The 22,232-nt window shown below is 46.6% G+C and overlaps 1 protein-coding gene across 1 annotated transcript in view; it reads left to right on the top strand.

The window, feature by feature from the left end:
- Positions 1-1,932: 1,932 nt before the first annotated feature.
- The window catches only part of LOC140193874 (uncharacterized), an 81,103-nt gene continuing 60,803 nt past the window's right edge, over positions 1,933-22,232 (top strand). The window contains 2 exon segments of the mRNA XM_072251010.1: positions 1,933-1,966; positions 18,077-18,819. Coding sequence (XP_072107111.1) covers positions 1,933-1,966; positions 18,077-18,819 — 777 coding nt within the window.

Genomic DNA, 22,232 nt, shown 5'->3' on the forward strand with positions numbered 1-22,232 from the left:
GGGGACAATCGCCGCGACCTCTCTCTGATCGGCGTGTCCTCAGTCACCCGGATGGTGCGGCGAGTGCTCTTGAAACAACCCACATTGAAATCGCCAAGGGAAAAAACATCTTCCAGCTGCAACATCTTCTCCACCAGCCTCTTCTTCCAACCCGGCGGCACCGGCGAGTTCCCAAAGTTAAAAGCCTCAGCAGTCAGCTTCTCTATGTTTTCCAATCGTATCCTTCCAGCAGGCCTCAAGGGGGCGCTCGACATTACAGTTACCGGGAACAAATGTGCCAGCGGCAACCCTCTCTTAAAGGTGATTTCTCTCGTTGTGCTGTTCTGACAATCACAGCAATCCTGTTCGCCTGTACCACCGAGAGCCTCTGCACTTCGGGCCTCACCAGCAACCCAGCCGGAAATCTTTACTCCCCCTCGAGGTCCACTAAAAGGCCTCACCATCAAGCACACAGGGAAATCTGGGGGTTCCCATCACCCTCGCTACTTCCCCGGGCCTTATTGCCTTAGGCTTCGACTGGGTAGACCACACAGTCCCTCGCTTACGTTCAGTATCCGGCCCAGGGTAGCTCCGCACTGCCACAAAAGCAGCTCGAAACATTGGGTGCACAGACCGGGTCTCGAAAAAGTTCTCACCCGCCCTTTCCTGGCAGGCCCCCATGAGCCTCCGTACTACAGGGGTGTTGGTCCCCACAAGAATTGAATCACCCCCCGTCTCAACCAGGTCCGGACAAACCAGCATTAACGTCTCCCGAACTTCGGACAACCCCACATCGGCTACTGAAAACTCCAGTCTCTCTGACAAATACGCGTCATACGCATAATCACCAGCACTGACGCGTCAGTTCTCCAGTGCACTGAATGGGGTCACGGACAAATGCTTTAAACACTGGTTGTAAAACCAACGGTATAGTAACGCGACCTGCGACCCCGTATAGCGGCACGCTGGATCGGGGACCCATTACTCCTTCTGGAATCGGGTCTTTCGCTTTCAGGGTTCCTTGGTACATCGTGTTCCCCCAGAGACACCAGACCGTTCCCTCACTGGGTCTCCTCTAAATTTCCCGACACCTCTCCCTGCTTGAATGCCCGGGGACTCCCCCTCGGAGGGATTCCCTGCTGCCCACATTTCTGCTGGAAGTGACCCTCTTCCCCACAGTTATAGCGCACCCCGTGCCACTCACATTCTCTCCAAAAATGTCCCTCTTTACCGCAGTTATAGCACACGCTAACGGCCACCCCTCTTCTCGCGGACCCCCCACCACTCGCAGCCTTCTGACACAGTGAGAACTCTACACTCAAAAAAAATATATTTAAAAAAAACATAATAAAAGTCTAAGACTTGGAGACGATAAATGCATAAAATTCCAACAGAAACAAGGAACAGTCAAGCTTATTACATCATCCTGTAGTAGTTAAACTCATTCCGATTACTTACACAAGGATAATCAAGTGGAAATCATCATTCACGAAAATCTTGCTTTAAAACATAATCTTTTACTCCTCTTCCAGCATTAATCTGGGTTATATCCTGACCCCGCAAGAGGATATAATGCTGCATTCACAAACTTCAAGACTACTCTCACTGGCGAATACGGAAGTAAAGTCATCATTAAGGACTTGCCCCACCTCGCCGACTCCAGCGCATGTTTTATCTTCTATCCCTGACCCGAACTATCCTCACTCTCTTCATCCTCTTCACAACGTCTTGGGGGTTTTCATAATCCTACTCGCCAAGACCTGGCCTTCTGATGACGGAGAGGGAAGTAGGAGTTAACAGAGAGGGGAAGGGAGGTGATGGTCACGAAGACGGGCTGGCAGGAGGCAGAGAAAGGATGCGGTTTGGGAAGGTGTGGGTTCGACGAGACTGGAATGGAGGGTTTAGCGAGACAGGAAGGGTTGAATTTTTCCGAAGGACTTTAGAATCGTGGAAATGCAAATCCCAGAGAGCCCTCGAGACAGTCAAGGTACGTAAGCCTTTTCTTCGACTCACGTTTCCCACCTTCCCTAATCCCATTCTCTCTCAACCCCCAGTGTCTATCACCCTCTCCAGTCTTTACATCTCTCGTCTTCCTGTTTCCCCCAGATATTTCCGCTCTATCTCGCCTCTAAATCAATCTTTCTCTACGCTCACAAACAAGAGGAAAGCTGCAGATGCTGGAAATCGGAATAACACACACAAAATTCTGCATGAACTCAGCATGCCAGGCAGCACCTATGGAGAAGAGTACAGTGGTTGTTTCGGACCGACATACTTCGGAAGGAGTGGGGGGAAAGCTGAGGAGTAGATTTAAAAGGTGGGGGATGTGAGAGAGAAATACCAGTTGATAGGTGAACCCTGGAGGGGTAGGGATGAAGTAAGAAGCTGGGATGTTGATTGTTGAAAGAAGTTGGAGGCCCTCAGCAATTCTTTACCTTACAACCCCTCCCCACTTTTTGCTTTCCGCAGGGATCGCTCCCAACACGACTCCCTTGTCCATCCGCCCCTTCCTAATCTCCTCTGGCCACTTATCCTTGCAAGCGGATCAAGCACTACACCTGTCCATACATCTCCTCCCTCACTACCATTCAGGGCCTGAAACAGTACCTCCAGGTGAGGCAACATTTCGATTCTGTTGGATTCAGTTACTGTGTCCGTTGCGCCCGGTGTGGCCTCCTGCATATCGGTGACATATAACATAGTCTGGGAGACTGCTTTGTTTAGTATCTACACTCTCGTCGCCAGATCAAGCGAGATCTCCCAGTGGCCACCCATTTTAATTCGTCGTCCCATTCCCATCCCGATATGTCCATCTATGGCCCCCTCCACTGTTGCGATGAGGCCACACTTAGGCTGAAGGAACAAAACCTTGTATTGCGTTTGGATAGTCTCCAATCTGATCGCATGAACATCAATTTCTCAAACTTCTGGCAATGCCCACGGCCGGCTTTCACCATTCTCCATCCCCTTTCTTTAGGTCAGAGGAAATGTCAGGGGTAAGTTTTTTATATATATATATATACTGAGAGTGGTGAGTGCATGGAATGGGTTGCCGACAACCGTGCTGGAGGCGGAAGCGATGGCGCCTTTTAAGAGACTCCTGGATGGAGCTTGGAAAAAATAGAGGGTTATAGGTAAGCCTAGGTAGTTCTAAAGTAAGGACATGTTCGGCACAGCTTTGTGTACCGAAGGGCCTGTATTGTGCTGTCGGTTTTCTATGTCTCTGTATTTCTATGTTTCTATGTTTCTCCCCTCTCACCTTATCTCTTGCCAGCCCACTGCCTCCCTGTTGTGCTCCTGCTGTCTCTTTCATTCCTCAATGTCCCGGAGTCACTATCACCAATCAACTTCCAGGCTCCTTACTGCAGCCCTCTCCATTCAGGTTTCACCTGTCACCCGGTGTTTCTCTCTCCCCGCCCTCCCCCCTACCTTTTAAATTCACTCCTCAGCACTTTTTACTCCAGTCTTGCCGAAGGGTTTCTGCCCGGAACGTCAACTGTACGTTTTCCCATAGATCTGCCTGGGCTGCTGAGTTTCTCCGGCATTTTGCATGTGTCTCTCTCCCGTTGTCAATCTCTCCACGCCCACTCTCCAACCCTGGTCCCTCGTTGTGCCACCACCCCACCCCCTTCTCGCTATCCTCCCACTCTCTCTTATTCTTACTTTTCCCGAAGTCCCTAACTCCCAGTCGCTCTCTACCAATCCCTCCCGCTGTCTCTCTCAGTCCATTCTCCCACACTCCTTCCACTCTGTCTCTTGCCTTCAGTTTCTCTTTTCCCACTCTGTCACTCTCGACCATTCAAGCCCTGGTCTCTCTCACTCCGAATGTCCTCGTCCCTCTTTCCCTTCTCTCTCTCCCCCAGTCTGTCTCTCCACAGTCTCGCTCTTTCTCTCACTCAGTTTATCTCTCTCTCTCCCTTAGTCTGTCGCCCTCTGCCCTTTATCCTCACCTAAACTCTCGCCCCTGTATCAGTCTCTGCTTTCCACACTTCCCGTCCCTCTCCCACGTTTCTCTCCCCAGTCTCTCTCTCATTCTCTCACCAATATCTCTGTCCCCCAGATTCTCTTTTCTCCAATTTTCGCTCACCCCAGTCTCTCTCTCTCTCTCTCTCTTTCCCTTCTCTCTCTACACTGTCTCTCCCTTCACGGTCACTTCCCCATCCCTGTAGTGCTAAGCATTTCTCCACAACAGGTTTATCTAATGCGAAGCGCATGTGCAAGGCTTACTCCAAATTCGTGAAGACTGCTAATTCTCTTTTTTGTTTCATTCTTATACAAAAGACTGAAATAACAAATGAGTTGCTTTTATTACCGATTTGGTCTTGAATGCCGTCAGATCCTGACCTGCCCTAGCCGAGGGTGTTTTGGAAAACTACAGCGGAGATGGTTTTGCCCTTATCGAAGAGCAGGGAATCGAAAGGCCAGGAGGCAGCTGACGTTATATAAGGGATGCAGCGATGTGCCGGGGAACAATTGGGACATGAGTCAGCTCATGATGGGATTCAGATGACAAAGTTTACTTGCAGTGAGACGACAGAAAGATGTTCAATTTGACAGAGTAGGCAATGACGTAACAGGGGAGTGGGACATGCACTTCGGAGTAATGGATTGAAGGTTTTTTTTTTAACCGGAGGGAAAACTCAGGAAGACGAGATGGACATTGACTTATGAGTTCAACTTCCGGATGCCGGGAAGGTTATTTCGGCTGTAACGAAAGTAAATTCAATGCTGGCTTGTATTTCAAGTGAGATCAAATTTAATTCCACTGATCGTGTGGGGCGTAAGTTCTCTGTATTTAAGAAAAAAAAAGTTGAATAGTTCTTGATGTTCAGAGTGTTAACGGTTTCTGGGAGACGCGAGCAGACTGGGGTTGACAAACAGGTCACCCAGGAAAGAACGGCAGAGGAACTAATGACCCAATTATCCTTCGGTCCAATGGTCTTATCTCATGTCATTCGGCCGAGTTAATTAACAATGATCCCTTTTCTCAAAGTATTGATAAAGTGCCTAACGAGAGCTCCTACCGCGTTGCGTTCATTGAACGTCTTTCCTACCCGGTATAACACACCCTGGAAGAAAGGCGCCTTTCTTACAAGGACATCAATAGACCTTCAGAAATAGACTTTATGCAGATGCTAATTGGACCCTGGACAGTCATTGCTTGTGCGAGTAAACACACCACGATTTTGATGCCAGCTCATTGGACACCGTCAGTTGAAGTTAGGATATTTGTATACGTGGATGTGGCCTTTTCATAGTATGTTGGATGCAATCAGTTAAATCTTTTTGCGGCGCTGTCTCATCTCTCCCAGCACGTACCAGGCCCGATCAGATCACTGAGAATTCCGCCCGTTCACTTTGCGATGGAAAATTGACGGATGTGCATTTACGATAGCCGCAGGATACATTGTCGGGAGGTGCAGCGGTGACGACAGCGGGAGTATGGTGAACAAATAAATCTAAACTTTGGATGAGTTTAATAACTGGTAGGAGGTGGATGTCGTGGGCTGCGGGCGCGGAAGGGTCCGTTCTCGTGCTGTGTCTCTCTCGGCCACTCAGCCAGTTTTATTCTCACGCTGCTACGTTCTCCAGTGACCGGCAGTGTTGCAGTGTCAAGATGGAAAACACTGTGATTGCCAGGGAGACAAACTTAGATATTTTGTTTAATTAGTTCAACAATTGACGTGAGCGGATATTTCGCTGCGCTGATGAACTGCTCTCTGAACTTAGACTGAGTTACCCCAAAAATAAAAGTGTTTGTGCAGCAACTTAATATCATCAGCATGTTTCCTGACTGTTCAAATATGTATTCCGAATAGTTGTAATTACTTGGATCCAATCGGGCAATGGTGAAGTAATGAAATTCGGCAACACTCACCGACCACAGGATGTTGAAGCTTCCGGAGATGGTGAGAAGTAAGATCACAGACCTCCTCCTGCTCTCCATCTCCGGGTCACTGTGGTTCTCCGCCTTGCTCTGACCCCTCAGCCCCTTACGGACGCGACTAGTCACTAAAATGTGTCTAACTGTCAGAGCGTTGAACAGGAGTATAAGCACGAACGGGAGTAATGGCGTTAGGACGGTAGAAAACCACCGATATCCCCCCCCCCCCCCCCCCGGGATCCGTATCGTGGCCCGGCTTTCGAATACAGTCCCAGGGTATATTGTTGATCACTTTCGCGGGACGATATATAAAGAAGTTAGACATATTTTTAAAACAGAGAAGGACGCCGGTGGCTGTCAGAACCGCAGCCGCAGTTTTCCCGGTGCAATACTTTGTTTTCCACTTCGAGCAGCATATGGCGACAATCCGATCAAACGTAAAAGTGACGGTGAACCAGACAGACCTTTCTGTTGCTGCCTCTCCCAGGACGGAGATCACACTGCACACGGGGGTGATGTCCAGGAAAGTCCCGGGGAAGTAATAATAACCGACCCACCACAATATCACCGCAAACACGATGGTCAGTAGATCCGCCGCTGCCGTGGCCACCGGGTAGAGAGTGGTGCAGGTGGAGAGGCCGCACTTTCCCCGGGACAGGATCACCATCGCCACTAAATTCACTGGGAAACAAGCAAAGATAATAAATGAATTACTGTCTCTCTGCTCCACGGTCCTCAGGGTAGAGATAAGCTGGAAACTGAGAATAACCAAACTTTTCAGATAGCTCATTTCTGGAGATTTAAAAATAGTAAAGTACAACTCGCAGATGCGTCAAAGGAGTGCATGCTTGTTGAAAGGGTACTGTACTCGGTACTGGGAGAAGAGCAGGATCTGGGAAACAGGCATTGTCAACTGAACGCCGAGGGAGCTTTAGAGCGATTAATATAAAACGGCCACCATCAGGGATTTGATTGATGGGTAAAGCCTCGATACCTCGGCGAATTTCTCAGTGATAGTGATTCCCGCCACCTTTATTCTGGCGTTCCCCTTACACAACGAATCCTGCTACCTCCACCTCTGTCCATTTACAGGTTTCAAACTCGAAAGCGAATTTATTTCCCCTTTCTGCATGTCTTCGTCTCCTTCTCGACTCCCTTTTGCCACCGCCCACGGAAGCTTGGCCTTGCTTCTTTTTAATTTCTGTAAATTTGGCCCAGGTTCCTTCACGCCGTGTCAAGGTTAACCAATCAGGAAGTTTCAATATTCGCTTTTGAAGATTTTGCCTGGCTCTTTGAAACTTACAGTTATTTTGAACGTTCATGGATAAACACAAAATACTCTGCAGATGCTGGGGTCTCCGCCAAAAACGTGTTGTGAGTGTAACTCTCAAGCGATGTCAACCGTTCTCCCCTGGATCTTACCGGTGATTCTTTTCCTACATTCCCTTCCAAATTGCAGCAAGTTCTTAAAACACAATGCAATACCTTTAAATTGGAACTTAAAACGTGTTCCATTATGGATCCGAAATAACAACAATAACCCGTAAAGGTGGCGAGCGCTCTGCATTATCAGCATTTACTTTGAAAGCGGTTTTGCATCGATAAATCAAAACTGCCTGCTATGAATCCACAAAATAAACCCCTAACCTGAAGTTTCTACTCTACATCTGTTTCAACTGTCGGTGTATTTCAGCTAAAGCCACGCGTTAAACTGCAAGGGAACGTCTGAGTGAACACAGGGATGGTCACAATGTCTGCACCGCATTCACTAATACAACCGTGTCGCAAGGCTTTCGATAACTGAACAAGTCTCGAAACCGCGCACAAACAACAGCAAATGTTAGTTCACCTGTGTTCTTACCAGGGACACCAATGACTGCAATGATCATGAAGTATCTCTTTCTCACACGGTAAAATGCTGTGTGATATTCAATCCGTCTTCCAGCTGCCCGCGATCTCGCTGAAGAATCTCTGAGCTGATGAATCTCCGCGGTCGTTAATTTATACTCGCTCCAGCACACCGAATATTCAATACTACACAAGGCTGACGTGTCTTCCAACAGCTGGAGTAAAAATAAACATGATGTCATTCAAGTAAAATCCCAATTGTGATGAGGTCTGGAGAGCTTGACAATAAATCACAAAATCTCAAAGACAAAGAAATGACGATTGGAGAAGTTGTTGCGAAACACACTCAGGCTCACCTCTCGGTTTCATGATTGCTATTGTTAATCTTGTCTATTCCTATGCTGCATGGACTTTGTCATCGCAGACCAATGACATACGGTCAGTAGGGTGCTCCGTTTCACTTTGTGAATTGCCTCGGTTATAGATCTTGTTAAGGACGTGATTACGTTGCCTCGGGAAATAGAACAATTCAGATAGTAACGGAGAATATGTAATTCTCTCCTTGAAGTGGGGGAGGAAGACGTGCTTCTCACAGACGTTTAAACTTTATTTCAAGTATTCAGTGGTGAAAGCATTTCCCGATGTCAGCTGAATCTAATACGAAAAGCATCGGCTAGTTGGAAGTGTAAGTTTGAGCGTCATTAGCATAAGGTGTCGGTGTGAGGAAATGACACAGAAATTAAATTGCAAACCTGCCGATCCAGGCGACTGCACTTCCGGTGTTCACAATTATGTCTCCACTACGTTAGAGAGGAAAACCAAACAACCGAGTTGAGTTTGAGTGTTCATTCCTCATGGTCACGTAGTTGGCCCTCAGCCCCTTGATTTTATCACTTTTTAATTGTTTAACACTGACTTTTTATGTCTCTGACTGTGGCTTTCTCCAGTACTAGCTTTTTTTCAAAATCTGTCATGTGACTCACGCTGGAATAAAATAGTGGGTATAAGATGCCAGAAGTTTATGGCCAAAGCAGGCCGATCTATAGAAAGAAATAAAGAGGATGTTTGAGCTGAAGTGGCAAAAATGGCAGGCGAATCACACGCAGCAACTACTTACCAGAGTCCCCATTGTCTAAAGCGGCCGTGCTATAGCTGTAGAGCAAATGCTTGTCTGTTAACCCACGAGGTTTCCCGTATTCTCCACAAATATTCAAACAATAGGAAAGGAAACACCCCCCCCCCCAAAAAAAATAAGTTCCCCTCTACCACCACTCTGCTCCGTCTAGCGGATTTAGTCCTTACTCTTTATAATTTCTCCTTTGGCTCCCCACACTTCCTCCAAACTAAAGGTGTAGCTATGGGCACCCGTATGGGTCCTAGCTATGCCTGCCTTTTTGTTGGCTTTGTGGAACAATCTATGTTCCGTGACTATTCTGGTATCTGTCCTCTACTTTTCCTTCGCTACATCGACGACTGCATTGGCGCTGCTTCCTGCACGCATGCTGAGCTCGTTGACTTTATTAACTTTGCCTCCAACTTTCATCCTGCCCTCAAGTTTACATGGTCCATTTCCGACACCTCCCTCCCCTTTCTAGATCTTTCTGTCTCTGTCTCTGGAGATAGCTTATCCACGGATGTCTACTATAAGCCTACTGACTCTCACAGCTATCTGGACTATTCCTCTTCTCACCCTGTCTCTTGCAAAAATGCCATCCCCTTCGCGCAATTCCTCCGTCTCCGCCGCATCTGCTCTAGGGTTGAGGCTTTTCATTCCAGGACGAGGGAGATGTCCTCCTTCTTTAAAGAAAGGGGCTTCCCTTCCTCCACTATCAACTCTGCTCTCAAACGCATCTCCCCCATTTCACGTACATCTGCTCTCACTCCATCCTCCCGCCACCCCACTAGGAATAGGGTTCCCCTGGTCCTCACCTACCACCCCACCAGCCTCCGGGTCCAACGTATTATTCTCCGTAACTTCCGCCACCTCCAACGGGATCCCACCACTGAGCACATCTTTCCCTCCCCCCCCCCCTGCATTCCGCAGGGATCGCTCCCTACGCAACTCCCTTGTCCATTCGTCCCCCCCATCCCTCACCACTGATCTCCCTACTGGCACTTATCGGTGTAAGCGGAACAAGTGCTACACATGCCCTTACACTTCCTCCCTTACCACCATTCAGGGCTCCAAACAGTCCTTCCAGGTGAGGCAACACTTCACCTGTGAGTCGACTGGGGTGATATACTGCGTCCGGTGCTCCCGATGTGGCCTTTTATATATTGACGAGACCCGACGCAGACTGGGATACCGCTTTGCTGAACACCTATGCTCTGTCCGCCAGAGAAAGCAGGATCTCCCAGTGGCCACACATTTTAATTCCACATCCCATTCCCATTCTGACATGTCTATCCATGGCCTCCTCTACTGTAAAGATGAAGCCACACTCAGGTTGGAGGAACAACACTTTATATTCCGTCTGGGTAGCCTCCAACCTGATGGTATGAACATTGACTTCTCTAACTTCCATTAATGCCCCCCCCCCTTACCATACCCAGCAGGCCCCTAGTTCTAGCTGTTTGGCATAGGCATGACAGAGAGACAGAAAGGTGTTAACATGGGGGACCCCAGATGCTGGGGTGAGCCTTCTCAAGGACATAAACACAAATACCACCATCAACCAATACATTCTCCTTTAGTCCGAGAGAGTCCTGCTACTCAGTTCCTTCAGTAACACGTTTGCAGTCTGTTCGATGTAGTTCGAAGTTTAGTGTGATGTTCCTGCCCTTCTCTCCTATCTAGGCCGGCCATGGTTTGCTTGTGTTGTTTTTCCTGCTCTCGTTTCCGGTGCCCATCCACCCATTCACGCTCCGTTTTTAGCGTCTCCCAACCTTTGGCGTTCCTTCTGCAGTACATACCTCTATCCCAATCTCACATGCAGTTTTCCTCCAACTTGCTAATAATATACTGTTCCTCTTTACATCTGCCTTTCCCTTCCATTCCCATTTCAACAATTTCCACTTCTTTCCACAGTTCTTTTTCCATATCGAATTTACTGCTTGTTCTCATGAGGCAATATCCCAGGTTCCCCCCTTCCCCCCAGTGGCCACATTTTGTTCCCCAATTTCTTATTCAGCTCTGCACTCAGCATTCACAAATCCTTTTCCTTGTCTGGAAAACTCTCACACATACTGTGTAGGGCTGCTCCTGGCCCACTCATGTCAATCGACTGCAATTGACCCATGTTCACTAAGTAATTTACCCAGCACGTCTGCCTCCTGCCCACTTAGTAAAATTTACCCGGTACCGCCTCCTGCCCACTTAGTAAAATTTACCCGGTACCGCCTCCTGTCCACTCAGTAAAATTTACCCGGTACAGCCTCCTGCCCACTCAGTAAAATTTACCCGGTACCGCCTCCTGTCCACTCAGTAAAATTTACCCGGTACCGCCTCCTGCCCACTCAGTAAAATTTACCCGGTACCGCCTCCTGTCCACTCAGTAAAATTTACCCGGTACCGCCTCCTGTCCACTCAGTAAAATTTACCCGGTACCGCCTCCTGTCCACTCAGTAAAATTTACCCGGTACCGCCTCCTGTCCACTCAGTAAAATTTACCCGGTACCGCCTCCTGTCCACTTAGTAAAATTTACCCGGTACTGCCTCCTGCCCACTCAGTAAAATTTACCCGGTACCGCCTCCTGCCCACTCAGTAAAATTTACCCGGTACCGCCTCCTGTCCACTCAGTAAAATTTACCCGGTACCGCCTCCTGTCCACTCAGTAAAATTTACCCGGTACCGCCTCCTGTCCACTCAGTAAAATTTACCCGGTACCGCCTCCTGCCCACTCAGTAAAATTTACCCGGTACCGCCTCCTGTCCACTCAGTAAAATTTACCCGGTACCGCCTCCTGTCCACTCAGTAAAATTTACCCGGTACCGCCTCCTGTCCACTCAGTAAAATTTACCCGGTACCGCCTCCTGTCCACTTAGTAAAATTTACCCGGTACTGCCTCCTGCCCACTCAGTAAAATTTACCCGGTACCGCCTCCTGCCCACTTAGTAAAATTTACCCGGTACCGCCTCCTGCCCACTCAGTAAAATTTACCCGGTACTGCCTCCTGTCCACTCAGTAAAATTTACCCGGTACTGCCTCCTGTCCACTCAGTAAAATTTACCCGGTACCGCCTCCTGTCCACTCAGTAAAATTTACCCGGTACCGCCTCCTGTCCACTCAGTAAAATTTACCCGGTACTGCCTCCTGCCCACTCAGTAAAATTTACCCGGTACCGCCTCCTGTCCACTCAGTAAAATTTACCCGGTACCGCCTCCTGCCCACTCAGTAAAATTTACCCGGTACTGCCTCCTGTCCACTCAGTAAAATTTACCCGGTACCGCCTCCTGTCCACTCAGTAAAATTTACCCGGTACCGCCTCCTGCCCACTCAGTAAAATTTACCCGGTACCGCCTCCTGCCCACTTAGTAAAATTTACCCGGTACCGCCTCCTGTCCACTTAGTAAAATTTACCCGGTACCGCCTCCTGTCCACTTAGTAAAATTTACCCGGTACCGCCTCCTGTCCACTCAGTAAAATTTACCCGGTACCGCCTCCTGTCCACTCAGTAAAATTTACCCGGTACCGCCTCCTGTCCACTCAGTAAAATTTACCCGGTACCGCCTCCTGCCCACTCAGTAAAATTTACCCGGTACCGCCTCCTGTCCACTTAGTAAAATTTACCCGGTACCGCCTCCTGCCCACTCAGTAAAATTTACCCGGTACCGCCTCCTGTCCACTCAGTAAAATTTACCCGGTACCGCCTCCTGTCCACTCAGTAAAATTTACCCGGTACCGCCTCCTGTCCACTCAGTAAAATTTACCCGGTACCGCCTCCTGTCCACTCAGTAAAATTTACCCGGTACTGCCTCCTGTCCACTCAGTAAAATTTACCCGGTACCGCCTCCTGTCCACTCAGTAAAATTTACCCGGTACTGCCTCCTGTCCACTCAGTAAAATTTACCCGGTACCGCCTCCTGTCCACTTAGTAAAATTTACCCGGTACCGCCTCCTGCCCACTTAGTAAAATTTACCCGGTACCGCCTCCTGTCCACTCAGTAAAATTTACCCGGTACTGCCTCCTGTCCACTCAGTAAAATTTACCCGGTACCGCCTCCTGTCCACTCAGTAAAATTTACCCGGTACCGCCTCCTGCCCACTCAGTAAAATTTACCCGGTACCGCCTCCTGTCCACTCAGTAAAATTTACCCGGTACCGCCTCCTGTCCACTCAGTAAAATTTACCCGGTACCGCCTCCTGTCCACTCAGTAAAATTTACCCGGTACCGCCTCCTGTCCACTCAGTAAAATTTACCCGGTACCGCCTCCTTTCCACTCAGTAAAATTTACCCGGTACCGCCTCCTGTCCACTCAGTAAAATTTACCCGGTACTGCCTCCTGCCCACTCAGTAAAATTTACCCGGTACCGCCTCCTGTCCACTCAGTAAAATTTACCCGGTACCGCCTCCTGTCCACTCAGTAAAATTTACCCGGTACCGCCTCCTGTCCACTCAGTAAAATTTACCCGGTACCGCCTCCTGCCCACTCAGTAAAATTTACCCGGTACCGCCTCCTGTCCACTTAGTAAAATTTACCCGGTACCGCCTCCTGTCCACTCAGTAAAATTTACCCGGTACTGCCTCCTGTCCACTCAGTAAAATTTACCCGGTACCGCCTCCTGTCCACTCAGTAAAATTTACCCGGTACCGCCTCCTGTCCACTCAGTAAAATTTACCCGGTACCGCCTCCTGTCCACTCAGTAAAATTTACCCGGTACCGCCTCCTGTCCACTCAGTAAAATTTACCCGGTACCGCCTCCTGTCCACTCAGTAAAATTTACCCGGTACTGCCTCCTGTCCACTCAGTAAAATTTACCCGGTACCGCCTCCTGTCCACTCAGTAAAATTTACCCGGTACCGCCTCCTGTCCACTCAGTAAAATTTACCCGGTACCGCCTCCTGTCCACTCAGTAAAATTTACCCGGTACCGCCTCCTGTCCACTCAGTAAAATTTACCCGGTACCGCCTCCTGCCCACTCAGTAAAATTTACCCGGTACCGCCTCCTGTCCACTTAGTAAAATTTACCCGGTACTGCCTCCTGTCCACTCAGTAAAATTTACCCGGTACTGCCTCCTGTCCACTCAGTAAAATTTACCCGGTACCGCCTCCTGTCCACTCAGTAAAATTTTGCCTTCCTTATACGAGTCTCCGGACAGATTTTTTCCCAATCCCGTCAAGGTATGAGATCAGCCTTGGGCGGGGGACGGAACCTCCAAAGGAACTAACGGAGAGCGACAAAAGGTAAAATACCTATTGGGCGCCCGGTCGGTCTCTGCAGTCCCCAGAGTGGTCCAGCCACTTACTCAGCCTGTCTGCTTGGCACTCCCTATATTGGGATCCTGTTCGTGACACCAAATGTTAAAGTTGAATCTGAATAAAACTTGGGACACCAGCTTCTTATTGTCTCCACAGTTTATTGCATATTCTCCTGCAGGATGTTTGAGACCCAGTTGTCAAAGGGAAGGCATGTAAGCACTGCCACCATCTGAAAAGTGGACTGACTTAGTCGGGTTACAGCCATATACTTATATATAGTAAGCCGCATACATTACTCTCGCAAGACGTTATTTGAACTGGTACGCCTACCAAGTCTGTTGGTGCAAAACTTAATTACTTAGATAAGAGAGTTTGTTAAATAAAGTTTTTAAACGAGAACTGAGTGTCCTCATAATCTAATCTAAAAAAATCTAATCTAATCTAATCTAACTACAGACGGATGTACTGTTCAGTACTTCCCAGTTATTCCCTTTGCAAAGCCCTGACTTAATTACAGACAGATGTTCATTCCTGTTCTTATCAGTGAGTCCTCCTCCCTTTACTCAAACGAGGGTACAATGTATAATGTTATCAACTAATGAGAGTACAATGTATAATGTTATCAGCTCTCAGTCTGTCTCTCTGCAAGCTGCAGAGAACTAGTAATGAGCCTGTCTTAGCTAACCGCTGAATACAGAGTTTACTTCAGTTAAAAAAATTCCTATTCAGTCCCAATTATTCTTTCAACCAGAGGTTACATAGGTTCAAAATGATTTTTTTATATATCCTCAATTCCTCAGAAGGATTCAGGGGAAATATTTATGTACAATATAGAAACTGGTGTTACCTGTGTGTATTGTGGTGATGCAAACGTTTCTGCAGAATTTACAAGTGGGATGAAGTGGAGAGATATTTGGAAATCTGGCTTTTTAAAGCATAATTTAGCAAGCAAACCACATGGACAATGTGCAAAATCTCTGATAAGAAATTCCTTCATCACCAGTAACAGGCCTGCTAACATAGGTTGTGTGAGAGAGCAGGTGAACTTGATCGAACCCAGAGGATATCAAAGTTCTTATCGACAGTGAATTGCGAGCTGTTAAAATGAATACCTCTCTATATAAAATTCACTGTGCACGTGTTGTCACTGGGTAAAAAAATGCACAGTACAAGATTTATGTGCACACTGGTCATTACAAATTAGAGAGGACATTGGTGGGAAGGTGGGGCGACCTTCAGTCTCCCTGATGCCCTCACCAACAAGATGTGCATCCAGCTGCAGCTTGTAACCCTGCACTTTAAGGAGTTGGAACTTGAAATGGATGAATTCCAGATCATCTGACAGTCAGAGGGGGTTATAGATATGACATGAAGAGAGGTGAGTTACACACAGGAAACTGGGTGAGAGTCAGGAAGGGGAATGAGTTTAAATAGCCATCGCAGAGTACTCTTGTTGCTATCCCGCACAACAGCAGGTGGACCACTTTAGAAACTGTTGGGGGGATTATCTGGCAGAGGAAAGTCAGAGGCATGATAGGGGATTCGTTAGTTAGGGGAACAGAACAAGAGGGGACTAATATCCCAGTGGTAAGGCTTGCTAGTGCTCGCGTGGGGGGAGGGGGTGATGTGGTTAAAATAAGTTGTAGGAGGAATGGGAGCCAGAATGACAGAACAGATAGTGGAGAGGGTGAATTGAATTGAATTGACTTTATTCCATACATCCTTCATATACATGAGGTGCAGAAATCTTAACGTTACGTCTCCCTCTAAATGTGCAATGTGTAATTTATAATAACATAATAAATAGTTTGTACATAGGACAGTCAATTGTATCAGCATGAATTAATCAGTCTGATGGCCTGGCGGAAGATGATGTCCCGGAGCCTGTTGGTCCTTTTGCTGTGGTACCGTTTCCTGGATGGTAGCAGCAGGAACAGTTTTTGGTTGTGGTGAATTGTGTCCCCAATATCCTTTGGGGCCTTTTTACATACTTGTCTCTGTAAATGTCCTGAATAGTGGAAAGTTCACATCTACAGATGTGCTGGGCTGTCCGCACCGCTCTCTGCAGGTTCCTCCAATTAAGGGAAATACAGTTCCCATATCAGGCAGTGATGCAACCAGTCAGGATGTTCTCAATTGTGTCCCTGCAGGAAGTTCAGGATTTGGGGCCCCATCCCAAACTTCTTCAACCGTCTGAGGGGAAAGAGGTGCTTTTTTCACAACACAGCCGGTATGTACAGACAATGTGAGATCCTCGGTGATGTTTATGCCAAGGAACTTAAAGCTGTTCACCCTCTCAACTCCAAATCCCTTGATGTCAATAGGGGTTAGCCTGTCTCCATTTCTCCTGTTGTCCACAATCAGCTCCTTTGTTCTTGTGACAATGAGGGAGAGTTTGTTTTCTTGACACCAGTCAGATGCTGTTCAGACCTCAGATAGAGTCAGCATTCAAACGGTTGGGCATGGTGCGGTGAATGTGTTGAGATTCTAAATTGGAGAAAGGTCAATTTTGATGGTATCAAAGGATCCGACAAGTGTGGTTTGGGACAGGCTGTTTTTTGGCAAAAGAGTACTTGGTATTTGGGAGGACTTCAGAAGTGAAAGTTTGAGGGTGTAGAGTTTGTATGGGCCTGCCAAATTAAAAATTGAAAGGTAACTGGCGCAGGGAACCTTGGTTTTCAAGAGATATTGATGCCCTGGATATTTTGTTCCTCTAAATGCCTCAGACTGTTAGTCAATGCTGAAAAACATTTAAGCTGTCTAATGCAACTACCTGCACCGGGACCATTGCCCTCCATACCCCTACCATCCAGGCTCCCATCCAAACATATCTTAAATGGTGAAACCAAACTCATATTCACCACTTGCGCTGGCATCTCATTCCACACTCTCACGACCATTTCAGTAAAGAGCTTTTCCAAACGTTCTCCTTAAATTTTCACCTTCCTCACTTACGAATGAACTTTGTTGTCATCTCACCCAACCTCAGTGGAAAGAGCTGCTTGCATTAACCCTATCTATACCCTCATAATTTTGTATACTGCGAACAAATCTTCAATGTATAATTTCCTTGTTTATGTTTAGAGCCTTTTTTAGGCGTATAAGATGATGAGGGGCATTGTTCGTGTGGATAGCCAGAGGTTTTATTCCCAGGGCTGAAATTGCTAATACGAGGGGCAGAGTTTTAAGGTGCTTGGAAATAGATACCGAGGGGATGTCAGGGGTAAGTTTTTTTACACAGAGAGTGGTGGGTGCGTTGACTGCACTGCCAGCTAATTTGCATTTGATTGTTTCAGTTACTGTGGGGCCAGGCACCCATGCAGCCAGCAGGAACATGGAATAATACCAATGGAGAGAGTCAAGCTGAGCCAGGACATAGGTTGGAGATGGCTGAAATGCCCCATTCTTATACAGACAGGAAGAGCATCAGAGAATTTGATGGTCATTCCAGATACCAGTTCTGTGCCCACTCAGAAGATGATTTCTCTCTCCAACTTAGGTTGAACTTCACTGTAACAGTGTGATGTCAGATCACACCTTGACAACTCAAGTGATCTCATCTGAAATGTTGTCCAACACCCATTGATGGATTTTGTAAATCTTTTTACAGGTTGAAAGTGACAAGGAATTTGTCTACGGGAATCTCAAACACAACACACAAGTTTTGCTGTCTCTGTCCAGACATTTAAGAAGTGGACCAAGGGATTCACTCGATCATCTGACCTACTGACTTGCCCATAATTTTACACAGGGGAGAGGCTATTCATCTGTTCAGACATTGGGAATGGATTCACTCGGTCATCTCAACTGAAGGTACATCAGCAGTTCACACAGGGCAAGGCCATTAATCTGTTCTGTGGGTGAGAAGGGATTCAGTCGGTCTTCCCACCTGTGGACACACCAGTCAGTTCATACTGGGCAGAGGTTGGTTATCTGCTGAATTTGTGGTGAAAGATTCACTCGGTCATCTGGCCTCATGGCTCACCAGCGAGATCACACTGCAGAGAGGCCGTTCACCTGCTCATACTGTGGGAAGGGATTCACTCAGTCATTTAATCTGCAGGTACATCAGAGAGTTCACACTGGAGAGAAGCCATTCACCTGCTCGGACTGTGGGAAGGGATTCTCTTGCTCATCCCAACTGAAGGTGCATCAGTCAGTTCACACTGGGGAGAGGCCGTTCACCTGCTCAGACTGTGGGAAGGGATTCACTTTCTCATCTCGATTACTGAGACACCAGTCAGTTCACACCGGAGAGTGGCCATTCACCTGCTCAGTCTGTGGGAAGGAATTCACTTTCTCACCTCACCTACTGAGACACCAGTCAGTTCACACCGGAGAGTGGCCATTCACCTGCTCAGATTGTGGGAAGGGATTCACTGAATCATCTCAACATAAGGTACATCAGAGAGCTCACACAGGGGAGAGGCCATTTACCTGCTCAGTCTGTGGGAAGGGATTCATTAGGTCATCTATTCTGAAGGTACATCAGCGAGTTCACACTGGAGAGAGGCCATTCACCTGCTCAGACTGTGGAAAGGAATTCACTTTGTCATCACAACTGAAGGTACATGAGCGAGTTCACACAGGGGAGAGGCCATTCACCTGCTCAGTCTGTGGGAAGGGATTCATTAGGTCATCCAATCTGGAGGTACATCAGCGAGTTCACACTGGGGAGAGGCCATTCACTTGCTCAGACTGTGGAAAGGGATTCACTCGGTCATCTCAACTGAAGGTACATCAGCGAGTTCACACTGCAGAAAAGCCTTTCACCTGCTCAGACTGTGGGAAGGGATTCACTCAGTCATCTCAACTACAGAGACACCAGCGAGTTCACACTAGGTAGAGGCCAATCTCCTGTTTAGACTCTGGGAAGAGATGCTCTCAGCCAAACCAACCAAATGTGCATCATTGTTCACACTGAGGGGAGGCTGTACACCTGCTGTGAATGTGGGAAAGGATTCATTCAGTTATCTAACCTTCAGCTGGCAGCTTAATATAGGGGGAAATAGCCGCCCAGCCCGGCCAAGCTTAAGAAATCTTGTTTGGGTGGATGCTGCATGATGTGTCCCCTGTTACAAATCAGTACTCCGAAATAACAAATGGTACACAATACGTGATTAAACGTTTCAGCTTTATAATTCTTTCTTTGACTACAGGGTTAGTGAAGTAAACAAAAAAAAAAAGGTCCACTCTCTCCATTCGTGTCTTCTCATCTCTCCCAGCAAAATACCATGAAAATCTCTCTTCCAGACTCACAAGAAAGAACAACATTTCTGTCATTGGATAGTGCCGCATTCCAAAACCCTGTTATATCTAGTCGTAACCTAAACATTGCTGCTACAGAAAAACCATTACCTCAGATGTGAAACATTACAGAGAGGCCATTACATTCGCAGTGAAACCTTGCAGCGTGTTACACTTGTGACACACTACTGGGTTCACACCGGGGAGAAATTTTCAATAAGCTGCATGCTGGATATTTGTCCATCACCGTTGCTGATGCAATTTCGAGAGTGAATGTTGGTGCTGAACTCTGCAATTATTGCTGCTGCTCACCACACCCAGTTCTGCACCCTGGTCACTGGGCACGGGAGGAGTTTCTTCTGCTGCACATACACCTTTAATGGGACTGGAGTTTAATATTCTGGATCTGAGACAAATAAATCAGTTCTATTTTGAACTCTGTCTCCAGTACTTAGTGAATATATAACACACCTAGTGTACAGTAGAGAGTCAACTCAGGCCTGCTGGACCCTACCAGTGATTCTGTTCCATGACAGTCCTTTGAAATCCTCCCCTGTTGTTCATCTCTTGCTCCCCCTGTGCTGATGGGTTCCAAACAGTCACCACTCTGTGGGTGAAGAGATTTCCCTTGAATTCTCTGCAAATTGAAGAAGTCGAGCTGACTGCAGTTCTGTCTGAGATGTTCTTCGCCTCTGAAATCTCTGGGCTGAGGAAGAATGACATTGGGAGTTAACCTCCTTATTCAGGGCTCATTTCCACATTTTGGTCATTTTCCCTGCTTCTAAAGGATTGCTTGCAAACACAACTCCTGACCTCCAAAGACTGAAATCAGAATGGAAAACCATCAGTTGGATGTTTAATGAAGCAGGGGCAGAAACCAGAGGCGGGTCTGCACAGGGCAGAGTTTGGGGCTTTGGATCAATGTCAGGGTAAGAATGTATGATGAGGAGAAGGGAATCAGCAGCCAGGCGTGGCAACGAATGACAGAGTAGCAACATTTAGAAGCTAATTGGCAAAGAAAATAATTTGTCTGATGACACAAACAATGCCTGTTGTGAGGTGATGCACTGGTCGAGGAACATGTATGTGTTGGGATGATTTTATCTATTGAGGGAGTTGTTCCAGTAATAATATATCTGGATGGTTATTTTAGATTATCCTATCTGTAATAATGTATTGATTATCATGTAAATTGTGAGATACTGTCGCTATCTGGATCAGGCCTGAATTTATAGTGCCTTAATGAAGTTACGGTGGTCATTCATGAGTTTGTATGTTGAAGCAAGATTTTGGTGAAATATATTTGCCACTTGATTGTACCTGCATAAGTAATCAGATTGAGTTAAACTGCTGCAGGATCCTGGAATGTGTTGGATAGTGTCTGGTTTCTCTTGGCATTTTCTGTATTTATTGCCTTGTTTGTTTGTATTTCATGTATTTTCGATTTTTTTTCATATTGTTGACCACCTTGTCCTATATTTCTGCAAGGAACCCCTCTGTTTCTGGGAAGAGGTCTCCAACTCTCAGTCAGGTGCTCGATGCTACCTTGTCAACATCTTGTCTGCTCAGGTCATTGGGATGTCTCCCATGGAGGGTCATACTCATTCCACTGGTTAATGTTTTCTTCCATAGTGATGATTCATTTCTGAGTTAGCCTCTCATTAAAGTTTTCTGGTCTGTATTTCTTACCACGATTGCATATACACACATGGAGCAATGAATACTGTTCATTTTTGATGAAAATATATACTTAGAAGTTTTATCTGACTTGTGTGATTTTTTTTTTTCATGTGTGTTATTCCCCTTCCTCCTCCTGTCCGAGGTAGTGTTAATCTAACTGAGTCTGAGTGTAAATAGTCTTTTCTAAAGCTGTCATTTCAGTTCTGTATCTTTGTTAATTTTACTGATTGAAATGGTACAAAGGATATTTTTATATAAAAAAAAAGTCAATGTCGGTATTGATGAAAGTGTTTATTGCCTTTGTTGTATTTGTTAACTATTGAGCTCTGTTTGGCAGGTTTTTTTAAGCCTTGAACTAAATTTTGACAAAGGTTCTCCCTATTTCGCACTACTTTCTATTTTCTTTGCTTGTTGATATTCCAGATACGTGGGTGTCAAGAGTCCCGATGAAGGGTCTTGGCTGGAAATGTTGATTCCCATCCGTAGATGCTGCCTGACATGCTGAGATCCTCCAGCACTTTGTGTGTAGTTCTCTAGATTTCTAGCATCTGCAGGTCCTCTTGTTTCCCAGATACTTACATGCTTCTTGAAAGAACAAGCTGGTGGTGGGATGTGTGGCTGTGTTTGTAAAATATTAAATAGAATCAGTAGAAAGAGTTGGCATAAGGTTGGAATGTGTGGAATCTGTGCGTAGAATTAAGGAACAGCACATGAAAAAAAAAAAAAAAATCCCTGATGGGAATTGTACAGAGACCTCCAAACAGTAGTAAGTATGTGGTCCACAAGTTACAATGGAAGTTAGAAAATGTGTGCCAAAAGGGCAATGTTACAATAGTCATGGGGGATTGTCATGCAGGTGATTAGGGAAATTAGGATGGTGTTGGTCTCAAGAGGAGGAATTCCTAGAATGCCTACAAGATGCTTTTTTAGAGCAGTTCATGGTTGAGACCACTTGGGGATCAGCTATTCTGGACTGGGTGTTGTAATGAACCAGATTTAATTAGGTCACTTAAGTTCAAAGAACCCTTAGGGGCAAGTGATCTTAATATGATCAAATTCACCTTGACCTTAGAGAAGGAGAAGCTAAAGTCAGATGTGGAATAAAGTGAATTAGAGATGCATGAGAGAACAAAAATGGTTAAAATTGATTTGAAAAGAACACGGGCAAGGATGAAAACAAAGCAGCAATGGCTGGAATTTCTGGAAGCAAGTCGGAAGGCACAGGATATACAC

Source organism: Mobula birostris, unplaced genomic scaffold (genome assembly GCF_030028105.1).
Source record: "Mobula birostris isolate sMobBir1 unplaced genomic scaffold, sMobBir1.hap1 scaffold_947, whole genome shotgun sequence".
In the NCBI taxonomy this organism is placed as follows: domain Eukaryota; kingdom Metazoa; phylum Chordata; class Chondrichthyes; order Myliobatiformes; family Myliobatidae; genus Mobula; species Mobula birostris.